This window comes from Rissa tridactyla, chromosome 1, assembly GCF_028500815.1.
Source record: "Rissa tridactyla isolate bRisTri1 chromosome 1, bRisTri1.patW.cur.20221130, whole genome shotgun sequence".
Taxonomy (NCBI): domain Eukaryota; kingdom Metazoa; phylum Chordata; class Aves; order Charadriiformes; family Laridae; genus Rissa; species Rissa tridactyla.
In genome coordinates, this window is record NC_071466.1 from 22211766 (window position 1) to 22238250 (window position 26485).

The 26485-nt window shown below is 43.0% G+C and overlaps 1 protein-coding gene across 3 annotated transcripts in view; it reads right to left on the reverse strand.

Annotated features, from left to right (window-relative positions):
- Nucleotides 1–3313: 3313 nt before the first annotated feature.
- The window catches only part of CRYL1 (crystallin lambda 1), a 68160-nt gene continuing 44988 nt past the window's right edge, over nt 3314–26485 (reverse strand). For 2 of the 3 annotated variants that reach the window (XM_054213428.1, XM_054213437.1), the window contains 2 exons: nt 14456–14562; nt 3314–12418 (listed from right to left, as the gene is read on the reverse strand). In XM_054213428.1, coding sequence (XP_054069403.1) covers nt 12305–12418; nt 14456–14562 — 221 coding nt within the window. In that variant the 3' untranslated portion in view covers nt 3314–12304. The remainder of the gene's footprint in view (nt 12419–14455; nt 14563–26485) is intronic. The other variant, XM_054213420.1, reaches the window with a different exon arrangement.

The window sequence follows — 26485 nt, forward strand, 5'->3', positions numbered from 1 at the left end:
AATATACAGAAAGGGTATGAAGTGAGAGCTGGAAGGAAAAGGGGCTCAGAGAAGTTGCACCAGTAAGATGGATAAAAGCGAGGGCAGTGTGCCGCAGTCTGCTAGATCCACCACACAAGTGGGCTCTCTGCTGCTCAGGGAGGATGTAAGGAGTTGAAAAGGCAAATAACAGGAGGCGGGGGGTGGAAGAACTGCCCTGGGAGCCTAAAAAGGGGATATAATGTCCCCCATTACAAGGATCATGCTTGCCACCAGGGTCCTGCTTCTACTGCTCTGTGCCTTCTAGGTCCGAATATAAAACCCCTGTGGTATAAAAAGGCCTTCTGCCAATAACTTTGTTTTAAGGCTCACAGAGCGGTTGATCTCCAATGATCTCAGCAGGCACCAAGTCAACAGAAAAATACTGACTCAGCCATAAAACAGGGAGCAGCTTCATCTTGGAATATGTCATGAGATTAAATCGGAGAAGCCAAACATAACTGTCAACAGCAAGGATTAGGAAAAGGCTGCATTTGGCGCTCCACGCACAGCGTGGCTCTCCAGCACGCAGCGCTCTCCTGGGAGGAACGTGAGTCAGGGAAGTTGCTGCCAATGGGCAGCTGGGCTGTGCCTGGGGAACTGCAGTGTGCTCCTGAGGAACGACCAAAACAGGCTCTTGGGACATCAGCCATGGTCAAGCAGGGTCCAGATGGCCAGAGTTTGGCATCTGAATCCCATCTCTTGAGTGGAAAAAAATCAGTGGTTGCCACAAACTCAGTTTGCCCGAAAAGGCTGGAGTGGGAGGTTGGTATAACATCTGGGTAACAATGCACATGGGTAGTTTTGAAATTAAAGATGATCCTCTGAGCAGCTGAGAAACGTCAATAATAAAGAAAAGGGTCATCAGAAGAGACTAATGTGGAAACAGAGCTGGATAGTAAATGGCAAATGGACAATTCAAAGGAAAGTTTAAAAAAAAAAGGGAAAAAGAAGAAATACAACAAAGTGTAATGTATAACTATATGGTTACATGAGCTTGGAAATCATGCAGAGGATCATGTGTTAAAAAAGGCTGGAAAATACAAGGTCTTGCTTCCCTCAGAGAAACTTCTGAAGGAAATGTATCCAAGAAGGAGGAGTTATGAGAAGCAACCAGAGTAATGCAGTTCTAGTGCCACCATTAATAACAAGCTCACAGAGTGTCACCAAAAGTAAGAAAAGCTATGGACTTAATGATAAACAAAACAGTCTTCCCATCGTAGCTGAGCTTTATTCAGTTCTGGTCTTTGTGCTTTCCTACTATAAGCAACGTGATCATGTATTGTTCTAGAAGTCTCTCAACACTGCCTTAATTAGGTAGCTTCCAACTTATCTCTGTTGTTTATCCCATATTACTCATAAATCATGACCATGGTCATATTCAAGCCCTTCTTGTAGGCTCTGGCATCCAGTGGTGATCACCTTTGCCTTTTAATTATGATAATATAGGCTTCTGAGCCTTTGATATGACCACCTGAAGAAGGTCCTACAACGACACACACCTTGGCAAAAGAGCCATATGCTGCTGATAGGATGAATATTTGTCTCATGGCAAGTTCTCAAGCTTTCCTCACGCTGAAGTAAGGCCATCAGATGGGTGGCAGCTGGTGGTAACCTGCATTAGGGAAAATCAGAAAAACTGCATCAGGGATCATGGAAGAGAGAGCCTGGAGCAGCGTAGCGCTGGGGCAGAGGGACCTCACTTAGCTTTTGCAGGTAAATTATCTTGGAAGGAAAAAATTGATTTTACAGGTGAATAGTCCAAGTTTGTTAGCCTGGAAGACAGGTGAATGAGGATGAACTATTCACATCTGTTTCTAGCTCTGCAACAGGCTGTGTCTGGGCTTCCTACGAGCTGGGCTGGTCAGACTGGCCTATTTAAACATTACAACCTGAAGTCCTTTGCTACAGAAACAGGGCAGCAAGCCAGGCAGGATGCCGACACAGACCCATCAGGCCCAAGAAATGGAGCAAAGCCCATGCCTGTGGGAAGGCTACCCACACTGCCTGTTTACTGACCTGCACCGGCACGGCCAGCAGCCGGCTGGCAGAGGAAGGTCCGTTCCAGAAGCTCATCAGCAGGTTACAGGAAAGGTGGCGGCTGGAAACGACACTTTCTTTTGCTCTGCGTATGTGTGGGGATGGGATTGCTAACAGGGTGGACGTGGCAATAAGCACCCGAGGATACAGTTAGCGACCGACCACTGGCTGGACAGTTGTCACGGCAAGTTTGATGGCAGTAAGTGCAATGAGTTGGTAGGGCAGCGCTCTCCCAAGGCAGTGCTCTGCAGAGGGGCTGGACTGTAACTTTTCTAAGAAGCGACTTGAAACCTAAAGCTACGTGCAGACACAGTAAGCGCTGTTCATACAGTGCACCGGGGCAATGCTAATAAACACGTACCTCACTTTTACTGATCATTAAATAAGATTGCATTAATCCCAATCTAATGGCTTTCTTTATAATACACTATTCAGACACTAAAATCAGATTAAAACATAAGCTCAGGTTATTACTTAATGAAATGTGTTTTTATTTGTTGAAATATGAATAAAACCTGCATATTGTTAGAAAATTTATATTTAATTTTTCTTTGCTCTCAAAGCCATATTTTTTATAGCTTTTGTTTTGTAAACGACAGTTTAGAGAAGTATGATGTTGTCTCTTTCAGCAATTGAAGCTATATTCAGACTTTAAAAATTTATCAGACTTCTGTAATTACCCTTTACTATGCACTGATACAGATTTTGGTAGGGGGGAGATGATGTTTGTAATTAACTTTTCTTCCTAAAAAAGGAAAACCAAAAGCAAATGCAAGAAATGTTTCTGGTTTACAGAATTACACAGTGCAACTTCATGCTACTCCATAAACTTCTGTATGATTCCCATCAGGCACAGGCGCTGCCCACTTGGTTAAATTGCCTGCTTATGCAATTCCCTGTTTCCACTACCCCATATGCTTGAAATGGCACAATTACATCTTTCCATTATTGCATGGGTTTGAAATGACACTGCTGAGTAATATCGGAAAATCTGTTTTTGTGGTTATAAGGTGGTGTGGAAAGCTCTGCGCTTCTTGGTCTGCCGCCTTTATATTATAGCGGTAATTCCAGTAATTTGTTTTTAACTGCACAGAAATACTTTCTGTATTACTATAGAAGAACTCAGTAGACAGATTGCGCCCCATTAAGTTTTTAAGTAGAGTTTAAAATGAAAATACAAGCTCCACAGCAACACAGCTGGGCATAAAGCTGACCGGTTGCTGCTGGTGCGCACAGGAGCAATGCACACATAAAGGACTCGTCTGCGCTACATGGAAATGGCCACGGTCTTCACCGAGGCAGCTGCTGGAGTGAAGAACAAGGCAATGGTAAACCATTTCCACTGGTAGCACCAGTTTTAATTTAGGTACTTCAGTAACATCAGAGTGCCAGTGAGGATTCTCCAGCCTCATCACTTTCTCCCTGGGCTGCAAAAAAATGCCTCCATTGTGTTCCTTCAGAGTATTATCTGTTAAAGCCGACCAAGAATAAGCAGCCATGGCTTCATGTGGAAGGTATGTACTGTTACAATAGTGCAAGACCTGATGTTAAAATTTAAACACATTACGAATGCAAAGAAAGGCTTTCACAATGTTTTAAATTACAAAGGCTTTTTAAAGTTTTCTGTTGGAAAACATATCCGTTTGTTGTGCCAACACAGAGGTGTTGGATCCTTATGGAGGCCTCGGGCAGTACATTAATAATGTTAACAGTAGTCATCATCTAGACTTAAGCTAAACAGATCAAACACCTAATTTAGGGCAAATTTACAGCTCTATTTAATGAAGTATTTTAAAAAAGTAAGTTCAGTTTCTGCACAAAGCTGTCCTATATCCACATGCAAGTATGGGCTCTTGACCTTTCCGTGTTAGACTACATTTTACTCATAGACAAAGGACAAAAAGTTGCCGGATGATTCTGCATCTTACACATAGAATCACGGAATCATAGAATTGCCTACGTTGGAAGGGACCTTTCAGGTCATCTAGTCCAACCATCAACCTAACTCTGACAAAAACCATCACTAACCATATCTCTAAGCACTACGTCTACCCATCTTTTAAATGCCTCCAGGGATGGTGCCTCAACCACTTCCCTGGGCAGCCTGTTCCAATGCTTGATAACCCTCTCAGTGTAAACATTTTTCCTAATATCCAATCTAAACCTCCCCTGGGGCAACTCGAGGCCATTTCCTCTCATTCTATCGCCTGTTACTTGGGAGAAGAGACCGACCCCCACCTCTCTACACCCTCCTTTCAGGTAGTTGCAGAGAGCAATAAGGTCTCCCCTCAGTTTCCCTTTCTCCGGGCTGAACAATCCCAGCTCCCTCAGCTGCTCCTCATAAGACTTGTTCTTCAGATCCCTCAACCAGCTTCATTGCCCTTCTCTGGACCCACTCCAGCACCTCAATGTCTTGTAGTCAGGGGCCCAAAACTGAACACAGTACTCAAGGTGGGGACTCACCAGTGCTGAGTACAAGGGAACAATCACTTCCCTAGTCCTGCTGGCCACACTGTTCCTGATACAAGCCAGGATGCTGTTGGCCTTCTTGGCCACCTGGGCACACTGCTGGCTCATATTCAGCCAGCTGTTGACCAACTCCCCCAGGTCCTTCTCCACCAGGCAGCTCTCCAGCCACTCTTCCCCAAGCCTGTAACGCTGCATGGGGCTGTTGTGACCCAAGTGCAGGACCTGTCACTTGGCCTTGTTGAGCCTCATACCTTTGGCCATGACCCATCGATCCAGCCTGTCCAGGTCCCTCTGCAGAGCCTTTCTACCCTCAAGCAGATCAACACTCCCACCCAACTTGGTGTCATCTGCAAATTTACTGAAGGTGCACTCAATCACCTCATCCAGATCATTGACAAAGATATTAAACAGAACTGGCCCCCATATCGGGCATTGGGGAACACCACTCGTGACCTGCTGCCAACTGGATTTAACTCCATTCACCACTCCATTCATACCTCCGCTTCTTGTAAATACAGGTCTGAAATCCAAGTAGCTGGAAGAAGTCTACAAAGCCACGCATTAAAAATCTCCATTTCACACTCAGGCTCAAGAGGAAACCCCATGCATGCTAAGTGCCATTTTATTCCAAGTGTCCCTCTAGTTCAGTGTTTGGTGAAGGGAAAATGCTGATGGATGTGCAACCCCATGGAGCATTTATTTGAATATATGTTAAGAAAATAAGTCATGTTGTTTTCTAGCAAACTAGAAAACAAAGCAGTTTGATGTATTTCAAAAGTTCACTGAATTTTGTGGAAACAGTGCCCTTACAAACAGCTCTCCTTGAAATTCGCTCCGCTTCCATAGGAGTGGTGCAGGCTTTTCCTCACAGCCAGGAGGACGTTGGACCCATTTTTGATGAGCTCTATACAAAAAAATGCTAGTCCAGCTGCGTTTGTTCATGGCTTCACTTGCAGCCAGCCTGCAGTCGGAGCCAGCTGAAACCATCCCCGGAGCGTTTCACAACCACCTATCAGCATGTGCAAACCGGAGCTTCAGCACAAATTCTGGGGGTCAAACATTCAAGGCTGCCCTGTTTTGCCTCGAAAAGGCACTCTAAGCATCCTTTCCCCCCAATTCTTATGAAACTATTGATATGACAGCATTTGCTATTTAAATTGCTAGTTTCTTTTCTGACCTCCCGTTTATAAAAGAAGCGAGAGGTCTGTGTAGCCACGGCTCTGGGCCTCACGGCATCACACGCAGCAGTGGAGGATGCGGGTACTCTCTTCCCAGTGGATAGCTTTGTACGGACATAGCGGTGAGGCATCAACCTTCGCTACTGGTCTGCTCCCAGCACATGCTGTAAGTGACATTTAAATCTTCGTGAGTATTAAGATATGCAGCTAAATCTTGCCATTCGAATATTGCTTTTGTATGATTAAACATACACATTCTCTGCTATTCCTTATTATAAAAATCAGTATTTATCATTATTCATATATGAATATTAGCTTGTATTCGACAGTCAAATGACTCTTCCAAATTAAATTTGTACAATAAAAGAAAAAACTTGGAGAGGAGAAGAAAGTTCTACCTGAAAAATGAAGGATAAGAAATACCAGTCAACGGGTAAGTCTCTCTAAGCGGTGTGCTCTGAGCGGCTTTGCCACTTAACTCTGAGTAACACGCTGAAGGGAGGAATTCCTTTCTCTTTCTGAAATCACAAAATAAATCCTTGGCTGTTGGCTTGATACAAAGCCTCACCAAATCAAACGTGAGTTTTTCCCTGGGGTCAGTTTTTGTCTTTCCACTCACTGTGACTGATTCGCAATAGCGTGCACACACACGAAACGGACGGCGCAGGCGAGCGCCAGCCTGACTGGAGCCTGGGGGAATGGGAGCAGATGAGCAGGCAGCGAGCGCAAACGTATTCATTTACACTCGTTTACTCTAACTAGATCCAAATTAATTTGTGAAACATTCCCTTTGGGCCTGGTAGGCTGTTGAAAGCCAAAGACCATTTATTTTTCCTACTGACAAACTAATTGCTAGGTTCACATCTGCTGGGCTCCTCTTCTCATGGAGGGCTCCCATCCTCCGTATCTCCGTCTCTGCACAGGTACCAGTTACATGTTCTCAAAGACCTTTCTGTAACTCCGTGCTACGGCAATGCAATCCTGACATGTAACTGTATAGGCACTGGCAGCACATCTCATCTTTCTTTTGAGAAACTGAGACTGACAATGACATAATTTCGTCTCAGAATGATTTTTTCTGTTTTTATAACAAGCACCACAAGCACTGTCCTGCTTCCCTAATGAAGCACAGTTCATTTTTTGCCTAAAAGATGGTATAGATAAGGTAACGCAATTTCTTAATAGCATTCCAATTAGATAATATGGCAATCAGAAAATACGCACATTTTAACTTTCTAATTGTTATCATGACTGAACAGAATCATAGAATCATGGCATCACAGAATCATGGAATCATAGAATGGTTTGGGTTGGTAGGGACCTTTAAGATCACCTAGTGGCAGGGACACCTCCTACTAGACCAGGCTGCTCAAAGCCCCATCCAGCCTGGCCTTGAACCCTTCCAGGGATGGGGCATCCACAGCTTCTCTGGGCAACCTGTTCCAGTGTCTCACCACCCTCACAGTAAAGAATTTCTTCCTGATATCTAATCTAAATTTCCCCTCATTCAGTTTGAAACTGTTACCCCTTGTCTTATCACTACACTCCCTGATAAAGAGTCCCTCCCCATCTTTCCTGTAGGCCCCCTTCAGGTACTGGGAGGCTGCTATAAGGTCTCCCTGGAGCCTTCTCTTGTCCAGGCTGAACAACCCCAACTCTCTCAGCCTGTCCTCATGGCAGAGGTGCTCCAGCCCTCTGATCATCTTCGTGGCCCTCTGCTGGACCCATTCCAACAGGTCCAGAAGAATAGTTACAGAATAGGGAAAGTAAACAACTAATCCCATCACACTCAGACATTTCATAAACAGAATACTGAACTTCCCTCAGTGAATCAGGTGAGTATTTCCCTGCATCCACTCTTTCTTCCTTATCTTACACATAGCAGTTGGTTTAATTTCCAACAGCATTATATCAAAGGCTTTGGTATGAACACAGTGGACGCTGCTTCCAATAAGCAGCAGTAACTAATAGCAAAGTACACATAATAAGGAAAACAATATCAAATTGGTAAAACAGATAAAAACACAGTGCAACAAAAAAACAGATGTAGAAAATTCTGTCGGTGTAACGATTTAAAAAATACAGGATTTTAAAATATGCAATTGTGATAAATTCTTCCAAATATCTCATAGCTTACCATAAAACAGTTGCTTGAACATTCAAGCAACTATCGCTGCTTCTGCTGACAATCAAATATTTGACCATATCTGCGTTAGTTCTGCAACTTTGTAGGACTGCTGGTGTTAATTCCAAAAGAGTCCTCATAAGATACCAGGTGCAATCTATCCCAAGAAATTTACCGCATATGAGGAAAAAAGCAATGGGATAAAAGGAGTAAGACAAATTTGAAGAAAATAATTAAACCAATTAATTCAATAGAATTGGTATTTGTATCTTACAAGCAGCTCAACTCTGACAGGTTGCTCCCCTGAAGGGATTATTCACCGTCCAATTAGCAAATCTATTCTGTCCAAATTGTCAGCTAAATACCCTGTAAGAAGTTAGTGACGGACTATTATGGGAAGCAGAGAACCAAGAAGGTGGTAAAGGAAAAAAGCAAAAAGGGAGAGAGAGAGGGGAACCCTCCCCTCCTGGTAAACCCTGCTCCTGCAGCAGCCCCCAGCAGTGGAGATGCTGAACAAGGTGAATGAAGCACATGTCCATCACCAGGAGGGGCCACCCCTGGGGACCAACAACATGGGATTTTTGGTGGCTCAGACTTTTTTGTAAGGAATTCTTTATATGTGAAAATTTGCGACAACTTGGCGATATTACATTAATCCACCCAGGAAAATGCATGGAAAAACCTGAATGCAGATTTATTTACATCCATTCACACCATCCTAAATTTCAGTTACGATTTAGGTTAAGAAGTCCTCAACGTATCTGACAATTTGAAGTAATCTATACATATTCTCTGGAGTTAATTTACTTAAACCAGAGCAATATTTCTGATACAACGTCAGTCAAAATGAAACAAAACTTGGAATGAGATTAACGCAGGCTGAGAGGGAGCTCAGGAGGTCTCTGCTCCAACCTCCTGCTCATGGCAGGCTTAGCTCTGAGGTCAGACGGGGCTGCTCAGGGCTTCATCCAGTCAGGAGCTGAAAACCTCTGAGGATGGAGACTGCACCGCTGTGGACAACCTGTGCCTCTGCCTCACTGTCCTCATGGGGGAAAAACTGTCTCCTTACATCCACGGTGAAACACTTGTGTTTCAACTTATGTCCATCATCGCTGCCTTCCCACCTGGCCCCACTTTGGAGAGCCTGTCTCTGTCTCCTTGATGACCTCTCTGCAGGCACTGGGGGCTGCTGGTAGGTCCTCCTGAAGCTGTCTCTGCTCCAGGCTGCACAAGCCCAGCTTCCACAGCCCCTCCTTGCAGGACCAGCGCTCCAGCCCCACCATCTCAGGGGCCTCCCCGAACACTTGTCCAATGCCTGTCTTGTAGCAGGGACCCCCAAACTTGGCACAGGATTCAGACACAGTCTGAAAACTGACAAGTAAAGGGAATTCATTGTGAACGGGGTACAGGTCCCTGGGATGAGGACAGCCCATCTCATTCCTTTAGCTACCTTTTCCTAATGCTTTCCAGTTGTTGTTGTATTTACCAACTCATGATTTTGTGTGCTTCAAATCCTAAACAAATGTCAACTAAAGTACATTTTCTGTCAGGCATCACCCCCCCCCCAACTTGTAGCTGTGAGCCTGGGTTGGGAACTGGTGCTCCCAGGTGAGCTTTGCTGTATGGCAAACCCTGTGGAGGAGCCGCTCACTGCACAGACGTGCTCTGGCCCTCTCCAGAGCGCTCTTCCCCCCAACACAAAACTATTCCCTCACTGCAGGGCCCAACGTCTGCAGCAACTGGTCACCAACACATGAATTACAGGACAGTACACATTATTTCTTGTCTATTTACTCCCACTGATTTCTACAAATTATTCTACCAGGGCACTGCTTTCTAAAGACATATTATGTAGTGCTACCACTAGACTACCACACCGGAGCACAGAAATTCACATCTTCTTCATTAATATATTTTATTCATAAGTAAATAATAAAGATGGAGGCAAATAATTGATGACATTATCGAGTTTTAAAATAGAATAAACAGAAGCGATGTGAGCTAACTAGTTATGACAATGTCATATGCTCAATAGAAAAACAGGACTAATCTTGAAAGTAATTGGAACCTTCTATGGCCTTGTCTGAAATACAAAAACGTATATAAAATTAGGAAATCAGCCCCATAATTAATCTTCTATTGGTTAATAAGGCATTGGGAATAAGGATTGACCTCCCCAACTGCAGATATCTAAATGCAGGTTGAGCCAGTTGCTGTGGCAATAAAAAGCAATAGAAGAAACCTGAAAATTTTAAGTCTATATCGGAATAAAATAAATTGAGCTTACAAATTTTCCTTTCTCTTCACTGATTATAAAGGAGCACAGGACAACCTCAGCATTGTGCCTCCCACCCGATGTTTCACATCCAGAGATGTGTTCTTGGCCCACCACTTACGTCAAGCAATACAATTTATCCCAGGTCTCTTTTACTGTGACCAAAGCAGAAATAAGTGATACTGGTATGTTCACGCAGACATATCTGCTGTTCAGCTCAAAATGGCAACTAATTAAGTTTCAGTAACTTGTTTGTGTGCTGCACCCTCCGTAAAAAAACAAGAGTTGAAATGCCCCTGAGCTGAGCATTAGCAAAATGAGAGCTTAACACTTCTGCGTCTGTGCTGCGACTGAAGCTACATGACCAGTTAGCACAAATTTAGAAACGCTTAACTGAAGCAGTGTGGGTGCAATGCACTGTTTCAAGTTATTCTTACTGTCTGCCTACCAATACTGCCCCAAGGGTCCAGCTAAGATCAAAGTCCAACTATATTACAGGGTGCATACATTCATAATAGCACTTTGCTGTGGACCAAAACACGCCACAGCAGCCACTGAGGATATCACTGCTTCCAGGTGTATACTGCGTCCCTGCATACGGAGGAGATGCTGTGTCTCCTGTAGGAAGGGCAGCATTAAAGCATAAATGCTACATCTAATCCACGCATCTTTCCCTCTGTGGGGGAGCAAAACACCAGATACCTGGGGTCCCTTTAGCTACAGCTGTTAAATTCAGTACAGCTGAGTCCTAAAGAAGCACTCCTTGCTTCAGATAATGTACAAAATAGGCATGGCAACAGAGAGGTAAACTGGAGCAGCCTAGGAGTAGTCATGAAGTAGGCTGGGAGAAAGTCCAGACCAATCCACTACACCATACTGTCTCCCAAACTAGCTATTAAATCAAAATCATAGAATCATAGAATGGCTTGGGTTGGAAGGGACCTTTAAGATCATCTAGTTCCAACCTCCTGCCATGGGCAGGGACACCTCCCACTAGACCAGGCTGCTCAAAGCCCCATCCAGCCTGGCCTTGAACACTTCCAGGGATGGGGCATCCACAGCTTCTCTGGGCAACCTGTTGCAGTGTCTCACCACCCTCACAGTAAAGAATCTCTTCCTGATATCTAATCTAAATTTCCACTCTTGTCCTATCATTACACTCCCCGATAAAGTGTCCCTCCCCATCTTTCCTGTAGGTCCCCTTTCAGTACTGGAAAGCTGCCATAAGGTCTCCTCAGAGCCTTCTCTTCTCCAGGCTGGACAGCCCCAACTCTCTCAGTCTGTCTTCATAGGAGAGATGCTCCAGCTCTCTGATCATCTTCATGGCCCTCCTCTGGACCCACTCCAACAGGTCCATGTCTTATCCAGGTCTCTCTCATAGACAAGTCTTAAAATGGTGCACATATTTATGCAGCAATACCAATGGCCAGCACCAGACATCTGACTTATGCTGGGGGCAAAGCCATGGGGTATCAAGGCCGTGGTCTTAAAGACCAAGCAGGTATCTGCTAAGTCTTACAGAACCAGGGGCAGGGGATGACGGGGGAATTCTGCTTTATTTACTCAAACTAACATCACCCTACAGCTACATAAGTGCCAAACGGAGGGAAAGGAGGAGTAATTCTTTCCCCTACACTGTGGAACAGTTACAGAGCTAAGTTTAAGTGACCCTTACTGCTGTTGAGGTCTCAGCTCACCAGCCAGTGAATCTACTCTTTGCTCAACACAGCCTTCTCCTATCTACCGTCAGTGCTTTACAAATTAACTTCGCTGTCACAGTGATTGGCGGGTGAGGGCTTATTTTCTCCAGTGACAAACAGCTGATGTTTGCCTATTTCAGATCCCTGCATAAGCAAATATTGTTCAAGCGCTGAATTCCTAAGCAAGCTGAAAAATGCATTATTTAAAACATGATTATGTTCCAGCATTGCACAATATTGATATTGCTAAAGCTACTTAGTGCTTACACATCTAATGCATATATATAATAATTTGATAAATTTTAACTGCTTTTTAATAACTGTTTCCAGTTATTCATGAATTACGTCAAGACAAATTTGGACCAAATGTTTCATTGGTCTCTACATTTGTGCATCTCATTGGTTGCACATTCAGTCTCCTCTTCCGCATCACCAACAATTTCCACTTTTTATGAAGATCTGGTCTTCATTTGGTCTCTCCTGTTAGACAAGGTGCACCTCAGTCAGATTTCATTTCTTTTTTCAGTTTGGCAAGACCAGTGAGACATTCATCTCTCCATTTTCTCCTGGCATCCAGGACTTTTGGAACACTTGGAATTTTTTCAGACATTGCCTAGAACAGAAAATTAAGATGATTAAATCTCATGTTCTGAGTAAAAAGTTTCTCACCAGCATCGTATTCCTGCTTTTCCTGCGTCAGACCAAGTAACTATCCACACAAACCATAATTTAGTCTATCAAAAGCAACAGGCCGCTAATTCTTAACATTGGTGAGTGGAAATGAGCTAACCTGTATGAGAAGAAAAGTGCTCACATTTAGAGGTGGTCTGCGTGAACGTGGCTATGAAGGTGCCTACAGAAACATCAAAGCATCAGTCTCTTTTTTCAGTTTGCCCCACACAGCCACTCTCTAGTCTCTTTGATAATAACCTTTTATTAAATAGGAAGGAGGCAACCTGGCCATTTATGTGGCTCAAAATGTGCTCTAAACCAAATTCCTCTGTGTGTGTGTTTAAAGCTGTGACCTCTCTTCTGGCTCCTAATAAACGTAATGAAGGATACCATGTTTATTAAAAACATTTTTTCTTAGGAGTGGCAGTTATAATCAAAATGACAGGGGAAGACACATAAGAAACCCAGAATTATGATTTTTGTTGTTTATTGGAATATGGGGGAGAGAAGGTGCAGCACTATTTGAGGACACAAAAGGTAGAAGTCTGAACAAGTTATCAGACAAAAACGGTATTTAAAACAAAATGGAAAAAAAAAAAGTATTTCTGACAGCATAATCAAAGTTGTCTGAGAAGTGCCAGTTAAATGTGTCACTGAAAGCAGAACAAGAGGCAGTAAGCTCTGGCCAGCTAGTACATTGTAATAGATGTTCTTTCAAAGAAAAAAAAGCTGTTTGAGAGCGCAGGTAGAGATCACAAGGTGATCTTTGCCAAAATAGCACCTGAGGTCTTAGGTTTAAAAGGCAAGGGTTGAGAAACTGGGTAAAACCTGGACCTGCTACCAATGACTGGCAAGTTGCAGTCACTCCAGAAAAAAGTCAGGGAGAGGGACAGAGGAGTAAGATAAGAAATGTTTAATGTTTTACTTTTAAGAGGATTGTTGCGGATCCATCTTTGGCATTGAAAAGCAAAGATAATAAAGAGACAAAGAAACAGACACTGAAGTGGAATCCAGCTTTCCATAAAGAAACCCAAACTGTTTCATACTAATCAAAAGCTTCAAATGATTAATAACTCCGCAATTATTATTGATTGTTATTATAAGCAGTCTATGCTGTTTATGCATAAAAGAATCTTTTTCCTTTTTAACATAGCTGATGTTGAAATTGTATAAACAATGAAAAAAAGGAATAAAAATGCTGTCTTCCAGGCAGAGAGCTTCCACCTGTGGAATTAATCTGACAGTTATTCAATTCAACACATACACCTGTTCTTTAGAGAAGCATTAAAAAAGCCAACTATGAAAAGGCAGATTTAGGAAATAACAATACTTCAGTTAATTCCTATGATCATACAAAACAGCCTATATAGTGAATATAAACAAATTGTGGGCTTAGAAATGTTAATAGACAAACTGGGTCCCAATCCAGCATAGCACTTAAACATATCTTATCTTTAAACATGCAAGTAACCTTATCGGATTGCTCATATGTTTAACTTAAACACGTATTTGCACGTGTTACAGACTGGAGCTCTAGTTTGTAAAGTACACAAAAACAAGAAAAAGAACACTCAGAAGAAAAAAGGGTTTATGCAGGAAGATGAAGTAGGAGGAAGACACGGGGAGAAAAGTCTTGTAGGAAAGGAAGCTTGGAGCTGCACATATTATGGTAGAGGACACAGGACAGAAGTGGTAAGAAATAGTGTGGAGGATTTAATGTCAGTAACCCACAGTCATTAGCAGCTGACTCCCCTGTCTAGTAATAATGTTCCTCAGCCGATAAATCACTTTCCCTTGATGTATGTCAAAGTGCTTTGAAAAGAGATTTACATGCATTTTATACTGATCTTTTCGTTCAAAAGACACATTCACACAAGAAATACAGACTACAGATACCTCTAACAGTAAACTGAAATGGTACAAATGTTAAAAAGTTCTTTGTTCTGAATGTCACTGCATTTATCAACTCCATATTTACCTGATTGATTTTCTGCTCAATTTCACCTGAAAATTCTGGAACTGGTCCAAAGGTGTTCAGAACAAGTCTCATACCATCACGGTATCTTTTGCAGTAACTTGAAATACCTAAAAATAAGAGTGAAAAATTGCATTTCAACAGAAATTCCTACTTAAGTTCAGTAAGGCTACCTGTGCTTGAGCACTGTCTTAAATCAGAGTCCAAAAAAAGGTGTGCTCTTATGCTTAAGACACCTAATTGTCATCAAGGAAAAAAGGACTCTATCCACCACATTTCCTTTAAGGTCCATATAAAAAACATTTAGGACATGCCTTCACTGCAAAACCAATTAATATTACATACCGGCGGGCAATGCTATGTGAGGGGTGTAGTACCCAACCATGGATATACTCGTGCTTTGTTACTTGAGACCAGAAAGCTTCCCCAACCAGTGTCCACGAGGAGAGAATCCTCTCCTCTTCCTCTCCTCTCCCTCTCCCACCCCCTCTCCTCTCTTTTCCTTCTCTTTGTGTCTTACCAGTTGAAGCATTCCTGTTGTTACTTTTATTTATTGACTTGAGTGTATCAAAGCAACATGACTCAGTGGGAAAAGGTCATGGAGACCCAGGTAGTCTCCAGTGAAGGAGAAAGGCTTAAGAAGGAACATATGGATCTTGCAGATCAACACCTTGTATTGCAACTGGGGTTAGCAACAGGGATTTGGCTTTTATGACCATAGGACCCTTTTTGGGGGTTGAGCACTGTTAGGGGGAGATGGGATCCACCTGAAAAAGTGGGGAAAAAGCATCTTTGCCAAAACCCTGGCCAATCTGGTGAGAAAAGCTTTATATTAGGAGCACTAGAAAAGCGAGATTACAACCTTTATTCAAGTGAGGAAGGGGTGTATTGGGGTGAAAAGAAAGGAGTGCAGGCTAACAGGTACAAGAGAAACCTCAAGAAAGTAAAAAAAAAAAAGGCAGGAGGAGTCCACCTCTGGTGTATGTGCACAAATGCATGCAGTCTGGGAAACAAGCAGGGGAAATGAGAGCTTCATGTGTGGTCACACAACTACAACACTGTTGGAGCAACAGAGGTGTGGTGGGATGGGTGCACAACTGGAGCGCTGCAGTGGACAGATACACGCTGCAGGAAAGACAAGGAGGGGCTTTCTCTGTAAGGACCAGCTCAGATGTATGGAACTGCTCTACGGAATGGGCAACTGTCTGTGTGAGAGCCTGTGGGTCAGCGTCAACGGAGAGGCCAGTAAAGGACAGCATCCTCCAAGGGCAAGAACAGTCCATCCTGATATTCAGCGAGACAAGTAGATGTATCAAGAGATTGGCTTGGGTGAACTCCAGTGCAAAAAGGCAGCATATAGGAGGTGGAAGCAAGGACAGGCTGTAAAGGAGAAATTTAAAAACACTGCCCAGGCATGTAGGGATGGTGTCAGAAAAGCCAAAGCTCAGCTCCAGTTGAGACTTGCAAGGATGTCAAGGGCAATAAGAAGGGCTTCTACTGTTACATTAGTAATAGAGGGCTGAACAAGGAAAGTGTGGGCCTGTTGCTGAATGGGTGGGTGATTTAGTGACAGGAGAAACAAGTAAAGTGGAGTTAGTCGTTGCTTTCTTTGCTTCAGTCTTCATTGACAAGGTCTCCTATGCCTCTGTGCTTAGAGGCAGGGTTCAAGGAGGAGAGGGAGTGATCAGCAGCAGATGACGATCCAGTCAGTGACTATGTGCAAGAACTCAGCCCCACCCGAGACCATGGGACGAGACAGACTATATCCAAGGATATGAGAGAAATGGCCCGTGCCCTTGCAAGTCTGCTTTCTATTGTATTTTAAAAATCATGCCAGTCAATGCATCAATCTCATCATTTGAGATGCCCAGATGACTGCAGTACACCCATCTTCAAAAAAGGTCAAAAGAACAATCTGGGGTACTACAGGCCAACCAATCTCACTTCTGTCCCTGAGAAAACCAAAGAGCAAGTCATCTTGAAACAAATTCCTGGGCACAGGAATAAGAAGAAAGTGATTGTGACAGTCAGCATATAGTCACCAATGGGTACACCATGGTGTAAATCACACCCGACCAACCTTGTTGCCTTCTGTGATAAAATCATTGTATTTGTGGAAAACAGTGAAGTAGTGGATATCAGTTATGTGAACTTTAGAAGGGCATTTGACACTGTCTCCTATGATATTCTGTATCAAAGTTAGGACATAAAGTCTGTATGCTTTGACAACTAGAGGGACAAAAAATGGGTTGGATACTCAGCCTCAGATGGTAGTGGTTAATGGATTGTAATCTACCTGAAAGCCAGTAAAAGTGGAGTACTGCAGCAATCCATCCTGAGACCTGTACTGCCTTACAGCATTTGCTCATAAAGTTTGTGAATGATACCAAATTGGGCCAGGGTGGGAGGCAGGGGGGGAACGGACCAGCTGATACATCGGAGGCCAGGGCTCCTTAGACAGGCTGGAGGAACGAGCCAATGCAAAACATTAAAAATTTAACAAGGCAAGATCCTGCACCTCAGAAGGAGGAGTTTCTTGCAACAACACAGGCTTGTGAACCCCAAGAATGCCTGGTCCTGGTAGGTAGCAAGCTGAACATGAACAAACAGTGTGCCCTGGCAGCAAAGAGGGCCAACGGCATCCTAGGCTGTGTTAACAGCACAGGCAGTAGATTGATGGAAGTAATTACCCGCCTTTACTCAGCATATTGTATTCAGTTTGGGATCGCCCAATACAAGAAAGACATTGACAAACTGGAGCAACTCCAGCAGAGGCCATCAAAATGGTGGGAGCTGGAGCACTTGCCCTGTGAGGAGAGGCTGGGGAACCTGGGCTTGTTCAGCCTGGAGATGGCTTTGGGGGGACCTAACAGCAGCTCCCACTGCCTACGGGTAGGTCACTGAGCAGAAAGAGATGGGCTCTTTACAGTTGTGGCATGGCAGGAGGACAAGAGACAACAGGCACTATTTTAAATGAGAGGTTCAGACTGGATACTCAAGCACTGGCACAGGTTGCCCACAGAGGTTGTGCAGTCTCCATCTCTGTGGGTTTTCAAGACTGTAGGAAGCTCTGAGCAGCTTGGTCTGACCTCAGAGCTGATCCTGATGTGAACATCTTAAAAAACACGGGGTGAGAGAGCCTGAAAACCAGCTACCTGGTAATAGTGGGTAAAATGGCAGTCAAGTAGGCCTTGTCTGAATTAGGGAAAGGTCCACCTTTCATCAGCTCCAGTAAGAATCTCAAAAAAATTACTGTTGAGGCACTAGAGAGGAACTGGAATGATAAATGCACCAAAAAGAGAAATTGGTCACTTTGCCAGACATATACAACTAGTAGACTTTTTAGTGCTATTAACTACCACATAACCAAGAAAGGATAAGGAGGCCTTTCCCACTGTACATCAATCAAGAAGTCGTGAGCTGCACCACAACAGTAAATGAGCAATGCTTGTCTGGCAGTAAGCAAGCCAACAGGAGTAAGAATGTGATTATCCTGATGAACACCCTAGATCTGAGAAGGGAAGTTCTGGATAGCCACTAAAAGCTCTGACAATCAATCTCCCTTTTCTGAGAACCATAGAGACTGAAGAATTTGTATCCTTAACTCTCTTTTTATTAGCTAATTACCAAAGCAAAGAGGAGAAACCTGCAGAAGACAAAGGCAAGCAGTTACGGTCACCAACTCTTTCACGAAGACTCAGGAGATCGTACAGACTGAGAAGCATGAACCTGAACTGCTCATGGTCTTATCCAACCACAAAATGCAGGAAATGTAACTGGGGTGGCCTGACTACCACACAAAAGAATGCAACTCAGGTCAAGAGTCATTAAGCAGTCTCTTTCCTGAACAGCTTGTAGACAGTTCCCTGGAATGCAATACTGGGTGATATCAATGCTGTAGAAGTCACACCTGTCTAACCCTAAATGGTTGAGGTTGAATGGTGGATGATTGAAAGGAAACCACTGACTTCTGGAAACTATGAATCATAACCTACAACACTTATATACAACACTTACACTGCTCAACATGTCTGAAATCAATGAAGTATGTGTTTTCCAAAAGGCCTCTAAGGTCAGTATGAGGATGGAGAATTCTCTTGTTTCTGGACCAAAGACAGAAGACCTTTCAAAGGACAGATGCTCAAGAAGTACTCAATTTCCTTTAAGAAATTAGCACACTGAAGTTCATGATGACCATCAGATAAACAATGGAAAGGACAGAATGGGAGAACATGTCCATTGTATGAGAACAATGTAGAGAGATTTGAAACTATTGAACTCTCTTAAAAAATGGACTAGAAACATTCTCCAGCATTAGAGAGAAGGAGGCTCTGAGAAAACTAGCAGCCTTGTTAAGTAGCTTGAACCTATATTTGGTGCCAAGAGTGTGCCAATCGGCATTTAGTCAGCCTTTTTCCTTGTATTATCTACCCATGGAGCATATGTGTTCCTGAACACACTCTGGCATGTTCTGGCCTTCTCCAACACAAAAAGGGAGGTCAGTCCGTCATACAGGTATATCAGTGCTCTAATTATATGGAAATTTAGTATTTTGCTCAATTTTCTTAATTAACACACAGCAAGAAACCTTCAAATTACCTAGCGGGCTCCAAAACATCACTGGCAGGAAGTGAGACTCAGGAAAAGAAGCATTACGGTGGGATGTGGAACGATTCTATCTCTTCACTGAGGGAATAAGCAGAGACCATCCTCCTCCATAAACACTCTGGAAAGGACCGCTGGTTATCAGGGTTTACTGACCATACCCTGTCATTAGCATAAGTGCTAGCCTGTTATATCTTAACAGCTGGGCTTACAGACTTTGGCACCTGAAGCCAACCCAGACCTACCTACAGGGGATGTTCTATTTGCGTGAGCAATCTTGGGAACCCAAGACAATTCTGGATGAGACTCATGCACCAGCCACAAGATGATGATAGTTACATTTCACCTTGCTCATGTGAGCTTTTTCTTCTAAAAGTGAGGAGTCTGAGGAAAAAGTTTGCCCCCACTTCATCCAACATCACAGAAAGTTCCCAGATGTAGATGTGGAAATGTCTGAGGCTGAGGAGTGCAGAACTATGTGGACTTGGGTACGCCGTGCTAACACACAGCTGCTGGCAGCAGCTGTTGCCAGCTGGATAATCACAAAATAAAAAATGTCAACTCAGTGAAATATGGCAATTCAAACAAATCCACATAAGCTACTGGCGATAGAAGGAATGGTAAACAGAGCAGTACCAGTTACCAGTTATTCTGGTCCTTATCCAGCTGACTCAAGTCTATGACACCTAGACCAGTGCTGAATAGTTTGGGTTTGGTGCTTTTCCAAAAGTCATGGGGAACCTCTCAACCACCAGGTAAGCTTGTGTAATAATACCACAGATCTGAGTACTTTTGATTCTGGTACAGTCAAGAGAAGGTAGAAGTGAAGACTGTGACAGAAATCTTTTTCATGAGCCTCAATCTAAAGAGATAACATTAGTATCTTGTAAAAGCTGAATGCTTGGACGTGAATGTGAACTCCTGAGCTGGAAATGGCCTTCAAAGCTCACCCAGCCAGCTAGTCCTGGAAACCAAGCTCTTACCAGCAGCTCGTCTACATCTTGAATGAATCAGAACAATTTCTGGGTGGGTGTAGCTCACCAGTGCAACAGAGACATGCCAAATGCAGGTTGGGTAATACAATTCACTCACTGCATGCAATGTAAGAATGAAAAGAAGCCTTAAGCAAAGTCAGCAAAACAGGAAAGGCTAAAAAAAAAGTTATGGGTCTAGAGAAGAGCAGCAGCATTAGTATAGTTGATCTCAACATTGTGGCTGAAATGGCAACATGAAGGCATGTATGCTGCATGTCAAGCAGGAGGTGGACAATGCAAAATCTTTCGAGTCTCAAGTGAAAGAAATACACCAAAAGTTAGAATATACACATGGTCTCACTCAAAGATTAAAAAAATAGTAATTTCAAAATAGATAACACAAGATAGCACTCCCAGTGTGAAATGTCAGTGGAGACTAGTGCAATCTTTAACTTGGTTTAAGTAATCAAGATCAACCCTATGCTGCCAGCTTCAAGAAGGCACTTGAGCAATGGGGAATAATGCTGGAAAAATCACTTTGCTTTTCAACTGCAAACTCAAAACTGGCAAATATTTGACTCCAGGCCTTTAGACTTAGGAGTCCTTTGGTTCAAAGGTCAGGGCTATTGCAGAGGTGGATGAGAAGAGCACTTGGCTGGACCACAGGGACAAGAAGATGGAAAACAAATACGAGAGAATCCCTTTAACTTTAATCCTTGTTGATACTGCCCAGAGAGCACCTTAAGCTGGAAGTATTAGCATCTGTAAACAGTGTGAGACAGACAGGGCAGCACACGGGAGCTGGAGAAAGAGGAAGAAGATGACAAATGGGCTGTTAAAAACAACCAACATCACTCCTTGTATCCAGTTGCTGTGCCAATACTGTGCCCCACTATCTCCAACAGGAGAAAAAGAATGATTCAAGATGCATCTGGAACAGAGAAAAAGGGGTATCAACTCGCAGCACAGGAATTATGATAGTTTCTTCTTGTCTATGTGGTTTGTTGACTCCCTGTCTAAATTTCCATCTTTCTTGCACACTCACCTCATCAGTTTTGGAGGGAAGGGGCTGTGGGAGAAGGCAGATGTTGCAGCAGGCACCAGAGAACCACGAATACAGAACAAAAATACCTCCAGGGAAGGTAGGATTTCCCTGAATCTTCCTTCCACCACGTTTACAACTATGGCAGAGAGTGGAAGAGGAGAAATAAGTAACAAAATCCCCTACACAGGATTATAGAGATGAAAAGGAGAATACTCTATTTTCATTGAAAGTCCCAAACCCACTTACAGGAACACGTTATCACAAGCTAGACGAGGGCATTGATTCAAGGCTCTTCAGCTGCTCATATGTGTCTAAGAAATGCAAGGCTCTTTACACCACCAAGAAAGGAAGAATAAGCTGCTGCTTATTTAGCATCAGTGTCAGTCCAGGCAGTTTCCACAATAGCTAATGAACTGGCCCACAAGAATTTGTTCACATAACTACACTTCGCGTTTGCAGGTCCCTTCCTGAAAGACTTGCACTGGTGTGGTGCAAACATGGGTACCAGTGAAATGCCTCTAGTTGCATCATCAAGATGAACAGGGTATTGATGAAGGAGAAGGAACTCAGGACGGATATTTAGCTTAGAAGTATGCATAAAATGCTCCACTGCCCTGAGAAGACCTGTTCACAAGTGAGGTTCACAAACGTAAAGGTGATAGGAGCAGTAGGAAAAAAGAACGGAAAACATGACAGTATAAAATGTAGTATGTTCACGCATTATTGTATGTAAGCATCTTCAAGTATCTTAGCTTCTTGTATGCAAAGTCTCATTCCTTCCTCTTCATAAGAAAGACAACAGGCATGAGGGCTGAAGGATGGAAGCAAGCAAACTTGATAAACCAGTCTGGCAAGGACACTACACATGGGGCAAAACAAGGAAGGCACCGAGGTATTTGTGAGAGAAAACAAGAGACAGGAGCAAGTGTTACTGGCAAGGACAGGGAACATGCCAAAGACAGAGGGTGCCTCACAATACTAAGTAGTAACTTGATGACTTTGAACCTCATGAGCAGCATAATAAGATACTGTAATGACTCAAAGAGTAGGCGAGATGGTCAAGCCACTGATGTAATAGCATCAGCAATTTGAAAAGACTGGGGTGGGGTTGATTTTAGCAGGTAAAATCTAAGAAGAAGCTGCACTTGGTAAGACTGAAGGTGTGTATGGATGACAAAAGAAAAGAAGGGGCACATTTCAGGAACATCATGGATGAATCTGTCATGGTTAAGTTATGTTCAGAGAAAAAAAAAGTCCTAAACTCTTTGTCTTGCCGATAGAGGGATTATATTTCTAGACATTACAGCTCCAAGGAAAACTTTCTAAATGCAATCCTATCTTCATCAAGGGTGTGTCTGAACATAGATGCATGCTTTTAGTTAGGGCGTGAATCCACAGGACGCTTGCTACTCTACATTAATTCCCATATAAATTCATTTAGACTGTAGTTACATGAATAGTTTCAACTACCCTAAGACAGTGGTAATACCAAAAAAAGTTTTATTCTCACTGTTCCCGTGTTACCATCTCAACAGCAATGCATGTATATTTGTGCAGGACTGCTGTGAGCTGGATCAAGGAATTAAACTGAGTTAATATGAACCACTTCCTTTGTTAGGTTAGCATCGTGGTTTAGCCCCAGCCTGCCGCTAGAACCACACAGCTGCTTGCTCACTCCCCCCAGCTGCGATGGGGGAGAGAATCAGAAGAGTAAAAGTGAGCGAAAACTCATGGGTTGAGATAAAGAGAGTTTAATAGGTAGAGCAAAAGCCGTGCATGCAAGCAAAGCAAAACAAGAAATTCATTCACTGCTTGCATTAGAAATAGTGTGGCCAGCAGGACTAGGGAAGTGATGGTCCAGCTGTACTCAGCACTGGTGAGGCCGCACCTTCAGCACTGTCTTCAGTTTTGGGCCTCTCACTACAAAAAAGCTATTGAGGTGCTGGAGTGGGTCCAGAGAACGGCAACAAAGCTGTTAAAGGGTCTAGAGCACAAGACTTTGAGGAGCGGCTGAGGGAGCTGCAGTTGTTTAGCCTGGAGAAAAGGAGGCTCAGAGGAGACCTTATCACTCTTTACAACTACCTGAAAGGAGGTTGTAGCAAGGTGGAGGCTGGTGTCTTCTTACAAAGTCACACACCATAGGACAAGAGGAAACGGCCTCAAGTTGCACCAGGGGAGGTTTAGATTGGATATTAGGAAAAATTTCTTCACTGAAAGGGTTGTCAAGCATTGGAACAGGCTGCCCAGGGAAGCGGTTGAGTCACCGTCCCTGGAAGTATTTAAGAAAGACGTGGTGCTAAGGGATATTGTAGTGGTAACTTGGCAGTGCTAGGTTAACGGTTGGACTTGATGATCTTAAAGGCCTCTTCCAACTAAAACAATTCTACAATTCCCATTGGTGGGCAGATGCTCAGCCATCTCCAGGAAAGCAGGGTTGCATCACACCTAACAGTTACTTGGGAAGACAAATGTCATAACTCCAAAAGTCCCCCCCTTCCTTCTTCTTCCTCCAGCTTTATATATTGAGCATGATGTCACACGGTATGGAATATCGCTTTGCTCAGTTGGGGTCAGCTGTCCTGGCTGTGTCTCCCCTGAGCTTCTTGTGCACCCCCAGCCTGCTCGCTGGTGGGGCAATATAAGGTGCAGAAAAGGCCTTGACTGCCTAGCAACAACTGAAAACACCAGTGTGCTATCAAAAGTATTTCTCATTCCAAACCCAAAACATAGCACTGTACCAGCTGCTAGTAAAAAAGTTAAATCTATCCCAACTGAAACCATGTCAATCAGTTTCGTATCTGGGATGAATTCCTCAGTCTGAGCCACTTGGTGACCACACACATTCTTTTGTTAGCACAAGGGAGAAGGATGCACCAAGATGTGTTCTTTAGGACACATCTATAATGACTTGAGCAATAAAGCATTAAGAATTCCTGTGCAAAAGCCACATGCTCCTTTCAGAAGGTTGAGGGAACCACTTGTCACCTAAGGGTCCATAGAAGGAAACTGGTGCACAACAGCCACTATGCTGAAAAATTCACACCTTTGCTTACTGCACACAAACTTTTTCATACAGAAAAGCCCTGCAGCTGCATAGAGGCTAAAAGCAGTTCTAGAATGACTATAAACTGCCTTCTCCAGCCTACTGGGAAGTGAACTGAATGTGCATAAACACGTATGAAATAACTGGTGGGTTCATGAAAGAAGAGGTTTTTGTGATTATGTACACTGTGATGTTTCATCTCAGTAGTACCCTTTTACAAATATTCCTGAATTAAGTTGAGATATTTTACTATCCTAAAACAACACGTGGGTTGGACAGAAACAGAGGCAGTCTTCCTTTTCTCAGGTTTTACTACCTTAAGTTAGAGATTCTCACACCTTCTGCTTACTAGCTTGTGGTACAAAAATTCCTGATCTGGGTTAAAGCTTGGCTTGCTCCCTATATGACAGCATTAAAGCAATGGCCATAGCAATGAAAATGATCTCCGCTTTTGAACCAGCCAAGAATCCCTGTCTACAGTAATTGTTAAAAAACATACGTGGCTATGTTTTGCCTAGCCAGACAAGAAAAATTTCCTTCTTTTGAACTATTGCTTATGATTCCTCCCCTCTTCCCTTTTCATGTTTTGTGCTTTTCATACAGCACAGTCATTTAGCTCCTACCATCCAAAACCAATTCATCTGGCTGGTGCTTCTCAGACAAGCAAGCATTCCCACTTCCAATAAAAGAAACACAATTTTGACTACAAAGACTCATTCCTAGCTTACCAGGTATTTGCACTTATATTATAGGGACCATACATCAGACCCAATTTTCACACAACTCCTTTAGTCACCTGTACTAATACCACAGTGAGTGACAGGTAGAATATGATCCTGGAATGGTGTTTTTAGAAATGCAGGAGAGAAAATAGCAACAAAGATCCTTCAACCTCCTCCCATCAAGCTCTTCTGCTAATATTCGCAATTTAGATCAAGATTAAATTCCAACTACAGCTCACTAAACCCACTAATAAAGTAACTGATCTAAGACAGACAATTGTGAAATATGTATGAAGAACTCTTGCTGCAAACAGAAACTGTAAAAGACAGTATATGATAGTGTAGCCTCTGGTTTTACAGATGATTTTTTGCAAGGGCTTAAAAGGAGCTGACAGTTCAAGAAACAAGAGATTCAGGAGATACGATCTTATTGAGGCTGGATCATCTTCAGTATATTCACAAATAGCCAGGTACATATACAGGAGGGACATTGTGTCTGCTAACGTAATCCCACGGTAAGTAAATGGGTAGAATGACACTAGTGAAATCTATTGATGTTCCCTGTAAAAGACTTAACAGCATTTGTTGCGATGCTGTCATGTGAAATCATAAGATGACAGGCTCAGAAGACAGAGCTTATTGAAACCGAAATCAACATTAATTTTATTTACTGAAACTAACAATCAACTTTATAATATTATGGAATCTGGATGTGCTTTTCCCCCCCCAAAAGGGGTTTGTCTCTTGTCTGTTGCAATTCCGTTCTCAAAGTGCTGTTGCTGTTTCTGTTCGTTTTAGTGACTTGATGCTGTCATGTTATTCCATGTTCAAGGCTGGTGGCTCACTGCCATATATTCAAAATTCCTAATATGCATGCATGGATTAACTGCTAATCTGAAGTGGCCTAGATAATAGCTTTTCATAGGACCATTTATGAATATGGAGAAAAGGACATAAGAACTAACATGGGGGAAACCTTGCATTAGCACATAGGAAGTTCATGGGAGGATCCTGACGTACACATCCCACAGGGAAAGAAGTAACACTCATCTCAGGAAAAAATTGTTATAATAACATTCTTTATTCAAAACCGAACAAAAATCATTATCACCCCTACTAAAAAAAAAAAGGAAAAAAGAAAAAGAAAAAAAGAAAGACTTCTCCATCTTCCAAGGTTTCCCACAAATAACACTATTTTTCTCTCATGTGCTTCCTGCATCCCCACCATCCTTCCTCACCGATTAACAGAGAATTTAAGATTGTAGGTAATCAGTATCTTATGGCTGCTGCTTGTGAAGTTGGTGAAGCTGCTAGACAGGCTAACAAACAGGATAGAGGGGATTTCTTATCTCTACCTCCATTTCCCTCCACTGATAAAAAATACACACTATTAGTACAATGCATCAGAGCAGGCTGTCCTGGGCAATCAAGAAGAGGCCCACACTATCCCATATTATGTCAAGCAACACTGGGCACTGGTACAGAACTATGACAATAAGCCATCGTGTATCCTGAAATCAGCAATTTTGATTTAAACTGTCTCTGATGAGAGCAACAGCCTGAGTCAGCCTGCACAGCACGTAAACAGGAGCAGCTCCAGACTCAGGGACAATGCATCTGAAGACTGGGAGTGAAGCAATACTC